Genomic DNA, 5324 nt, shown 5'->3' on the forward strand with positions numbered 1-5324 from the left:
GGTGGGAGTGGATGGCCCTAGGAGCGCGGTGCGGGGGGTCGGCTCTCATGGCTGGGCCCCAGCGGCTCCAGGTGCAGCCACAGCCCGTTCTCGCTGCGCAGGATCAGCTCGGGCTTGCGCCGCACAGGTCTGCTCTCATCCAGCCCCACGGCGAAGCGCAGCAGCGTCAGCGCCAGCACCACCTTCATCTCTGCCATGGCGAAGTTCTGCCCGATGCAGTTCCTGCGAGAGAGCCAGGTGTGTCAGCCGGTGCACTTCGCCCAGACACCACACGCCATATGATGGCAGGGATTGGGGGAGCAGGGACAGACACCCCAGAACCCACTGCCCACAGGAACAGACAGATGCTGGGGGGAGCCCCACCCCCTCTGGGAGAAGGGACAGTTCCTCAGCAATAACAGCTGACCCTAGCACTGACCAGAGGCCATCTCCTGTGTATCCCACAATGCTTCACTGCAGCCAGGGCACCAACAGGGAGCCACTCGCTGGTGGGCAGCCGTGGGGGGGGGAGGGGAGGAGGAGGAGGCAGTTCGTGCGGCGAGGGGCTCTGAGCCCAGCAGGCAGGTTACCTGGGTCCAGCAGAGAAAGGCATGAAGGCCAGCGGGGGCTGGTTCTTGGAGTTCTCTGGGTCGAAGCGGTGTGGGTTATAGACCTGGAGCAGCAAGCACAGGGCACGGTGAGGGGAGAGAAGGTGGGGGGCAGGGCTGGGGTACCCTGAGCCAAGGAGGGAGCAAAGGCAGCCCCCACACCCAGGTGCAGCATGGGCACCAGGCTCCCGAAGACCGAGCTGCCCACTGGGGCCATGCGCTGGCAGCGGGGATGGTTCTGCCTCCATCCAACACTCAGAGCCGGGCCGGGCCCAGTGACCCAGCCCTGCCCAGTGAATGGGGGTGTGACCCTCACTCCCCTCTAGGCGGGCTCGGGGGCGGGGGGAAGCTTCCTCTCTGTGGAGGGTCGCTGGGAATAGGAAGCTGCTAGACTGATGGCGCTTCAGCACCCCCTAGTGCCACGCCGGGGCACTGGGTCAGCAGTGACTGCGAGGGGACAGCACCCCCTACCGAGCCCCCCAATCCTGCCCCTGCAGCACAGCGCCCCCTAGTGCCATGCTGGAGGTGGCCGTGGGGCGGAGTAGAGCCAAAGGGACAGAACAGAGTGACCAGCGATACCTGGGGCTCCGGCCAGACAGCAGGATTGTGATGTGTCCCGTAGATACTGATCAGACAGACGTTCCCTGCCAGAGAGGAAACTGCCTCGTTAGAGAGGAAAGGGAGAAGGAGAGGAGGGGTTGAGCGCCTCAGGGGTTATGGGCCCAGATCTGGTGCCATGCCCCTGGCTGGAGGGCAGGGAAGGAGGCTGGTACCTTTGGGTAGAACACGTCCGTCGGGCATTTTGATGTCCTCGGTGCAGCGCCGGGACACGGCCGTGACGGGCGGGTGCAGGCGCAGACTCTCCTTGATGCACATGGTGGAGAAGGGCATCTGGGACAGGTCCTCCCTGCAGAGAGCAGAGCTTAGCGCTGGCCCCAGAGGTGGATGCACAAGGGGCCCAGTGTGAGCCCATGAGCCAGGCACTGAGGTTGGGACAGACTCACATCTGCATGGAGCTGGCACTGAGGGGACGTATGACACCGTGAGTGGTGGGGGAGGGGGATGCACACCTGAGTGGCAGGGCCCTTGGGCATATCCGGGGGGGCATCAAAACCCAGAGTGGCAGGGCCCTTGGGCACTGGGGAAAAGCCTAGGCCTATCTTGCAGGGGAAGCCCTCCAGCTTGTGGGGCTGGCAGAGGTGAAGGGACCCCAGCGCTAGGCATGGACTGGTGGGGGAGGGGAGGGCAGCGGCTGTGCTAACCCTCACAGGTGGGGCGGGGGCTGTGCTGGGACTAAAGGGTGGGGGAGGCCACACAGGCCCTGGAAGTGGTGGTGCTGGTGGTCAGCACTGCACTGGACAGAGCCAGCACTGCAGCCGGAGCAGCCATCTCACCATTCAATCTCCTCCGACTCCTTGTCCCGCATTAAGTCCTTGATCTCCTCCCGGCAGCGCTCCTGGTACTCGGGGTGACAGGCCAGGTTATACAGCACCCAGGAGAGGCCGCTGGCTGTGGTGTCGTGGCCTGCAGAGAGAGGCCAGCGCAGCGTCAGAGATGCCGGGGGGCCAGAGAGGGACTGTGGAGACTCTGGGGCTGGAGGGACCCTGCCCGGCTCAGCTCCCCCTGCCAGCACCTCCTCTGGGGCCTTGCTCCCCGTGACTCTCTGGCAGTGCCAGTTTGAACTCCAGGCCCCCCATACATGGGGGGGCGAGTGGGGTGACTCTGAGCATCTGCCCCCTCTAGCGCCCCCCTCTATTGCTGGGACTGTCTGGCAGTGCCCAGGGGCAGATCTGTCTTAGCTCCATTTCACGGAAAGGCACACCCAGGTCACCCAGAGCCAGGGACTGAACCCAGCTCTCCTGCCCTCCTCCCCCACCAGAGCCATGTCATCTGCGGAGACAACATGAGGCTGTGAGGTCAGCAGGAGAGCCCCCCCGCCCAGGGCGGCTTCTCACCCTCAAACATGAAGGTGTCGGCCTCGGCTGCGATGTCCTCATCTGACAGGTCCTGGCCGTCCTCATCCTGCACAGAGTACACACTGCTGGACGGGTAACTTGGCTCCCCACAGGGCCCAGCCCACGCCTGCCCCATCTCAGACCCTGGGAGGATGGGACATCTTGGGGTGGAGTGAGCTAGGCCATCTCCCCTCCACCCCAGCCCAGGGAAAGAGGCAGCCCCTGCCCTGCCCCACAGCCTAGGCCCCAAGGTGTGCTCGCTCACCCCCCATGCCCAGCCTGGCTGTGGTGTTAGAGCTCCCCAGAGGTGCCAGCCCCATGTCGCCAAGTGCAGTTTATATCCCTCCACATTGAGCATGCTGGGAAGGCAGCTCTGGCTCGGCCGCCCCAGAGAGCTGGGCTGGAGGGCAACTCCTGGTATGACAGACATCACACAGCACCTTCCACCTGGCAACGCCCTGCCCGGACGTCAACGAACCCCCAGCTCCCGAGGGCAGGGCCTCCCACTGTGCTACCTTGGCCAATAGCAGGACATCAGTGACCTCCCCACCCCCATGGGACAGGCCCCCACCACGTTACCTTGGCCAGGAGCAGGATGTCAATGAAGTCCACAGTCTTGCCCTGCTTGGATTTGAGCCAGGCCTCCCTGCCCAGGTGGCTCAGGGCCTGGTGGCGCTGCTGCACCACGTCAGCTGTGAAGCGGTGCACGGTGTCGCAGGCGCGCCGGAAGCGCTGCCCATCGGGCGTCAGGTAGTACAGGAAGTCCCAGTGCAGGAGCAGGCGGTGCTGGCGTCGCACCACCAGGGAGCTGAGCTCCAGGATGGCTGCGATGTAGTCACTGGGCGTCCTGCAACACAACAGGCCAGCATGTGACTGACAGGCTGGGGCGGGGGGTGCGCCCTGATCAGAGCTGGGGGATCCCAGGGGGCTGGGCCTCGCAACAGAGCGATCATGTGATCTCCCGGCCACGGGATCTCCGGGCCGGCCGGCAGGGCGGGGACTGAGCTCGGGTGCCTCTGGCTGCTGCTGTGGCTCAGCCAGTGTGGGACTGTAACGCACGACCAGAAAGCGTTAAGCATCCTGCAGGATAAATGACTCAAATTCAGCCCTTAAAAACATATGGGGAGATAATGTTTGTGGTTTTGTGTATTGACGTATTTATTGATAGAGGTCAACAATGTCATCAAACAGTCCCTGTCTATGCCGTATTCTGTTAATTCAGAGATCAAAAGAACATCTTAGCATTTAAATGAATAAATGCAGGATATCGCTGTATTCATCTTTGAAATGTATAGCCAATCATCTGCGAATGGTGGAAAAACAGGCAACTGCCTTATGTTAATTCGGGTAGCTAATTACCGGTGATGGACCTACTTCAAAGTGGCCCTGATTGCCTATTGTTGGCCTAAGGACTCCGACCTATCAAAGAAGGCCTGGAGTTGTATAAAAGACCCTTGGGTCCTGAGCCTGTTTATCTCAGATCTGCTTGAGGCTTCATGCAGGGGAAGCCTAAGCCACAAGGACTGAGATCCCAGGTCTGACAGGACCGCCCTGAATATAAACATTGGACTATAACCTATGGACTATTGCCGAAAGAACTCTTTGCATCTACAAAGCTCAACATCTCTGCTATAAATCTGAACCTCGAGAATGATACTCATGTCTGTATGTATACTGTTCTTTTAACCAATTCTCTCTCTCTTTTCTATTTTAATAAATTTGACTTTAGTTAATAAGAATTGGCTGTAAGGGTGTATTTGGGTAAGATCTGGAATATTCATTAACCCGGGAGGTAACGTGTCCGATCCTTTGGGATTGGTAAAACCTTTTCTGTTATATGATGAATAAGATTTTCATTAAAAAGCAACGGAGGGTCCTGTGGCACCTTTAAGACTAACAGAAGTATTGGGAGCATAAGCTTTCGTGGGTAAGAACCTCACTTCTTCAGATGCAAGACATATGGGGAGGATTTTCATTGATCCTCATCAGATTTGACTTGGGTGTCTGGGTGGAGGCCTGAGGCTGGGCTGCTTTAAGGGAACTGTGTTGTTGACTTCTGCGTAACCAGTGAGCTATAACAGAAGCTGTTTTGCGCTGACTTGGTAAATCTAAATATTGGAATGTCCACCAGCTTGGGGGCTTGTCTGCCCCATTCTTTGCAGTTCACCCTAATTGGGTGACCTCAGTTGGCTCCCCTGAGACCCCAGTCACAGGGACCATAAAGAGCCCCAGACATGGGGCGGGGGACAGCACGACCCAGGCAGGCTCCAAGGAGCCCCCAGGCTAGCGCAGCCTGTTCCCTGGGTGCACTGAGGAGTCTGGGGTGTCAGGGGGCCCCACCCCCATGGGACAGCGATGTCAGCAGGGCATGGGAGATTGGGGGACGGGTGGGGTTCAGAGCACCTCCCCATCAGCTGGACAGAATGAACGTGGGTTTGGCAGGAGCTGATCTCGGACTCCTCCCCAGGGCAGGCTGATGGGTCGGGACGTCCTAGTGTGAGCAAGTCCTGCCCGGGTTCCCCAGGGTCACGGGTCACCTCACTGCAGCAGAGGTGGGAACTGACTCCCGGTCTGCCAGGAAACCAGCCAGTTCCCCCGTCGCTGCCAGGTGAGGCTCCAGCCCAGCCCTCAGTCCCATTTCTGGCAATGGGGTCCGCTCTGAACTTGCACGCTGTGGACAGAAATGCTGGGCTCCCAGCACATCCCTCCGCCAGCCCGGGGCCCGTCTGCACCGGCACGTCCCTCCACCAGCCCAGGGCCCGCCTGCACCGGCACGTCCCTC

General features: G+C 60.2%; 1 protein-coding gene across 1 annotated transcript; it reads right to left on the bottom strand.

Moving 5' to 3' along the window:
• Positions 1–17: 17 nt before the first annotated feature.
• LOC112115276 (cytochrome P450 4F22-like) lies at positions 18–3613 on the bottom strand (the record flags this gene model as incomplete). The annotated part of the gene is made up of 7 exons (XM_024212311.2): positions 18–222; positions 570–652; positions 1167–1231; positions 1361–1494; positions 1982–2111; positions 2543–2609; positions 3122–3613. Coding segments are annotated over 7 exons (1176 nt in total), but the record flags the coding sequence as incomplete, so codon positions are not given.
• Between the last annotated feature and the right edge of the window lie 1711 nt (positions 3614–5324).

This window comes from Terrapene carolina, unplaced genomic scaffold (genome assembly GCF_002925995.2).
Source record: "Terrapene carolina triunguis isolate 2854851 unplaced genomic scaffold, T_m_triunguis-2.0 Scaffold50894, whole genome shotgun sequence".
NCBI lineage: Eukaryota > Metazoa > Chordata > Testudines > Emydidae > Terrapene > Terrapene triunguis.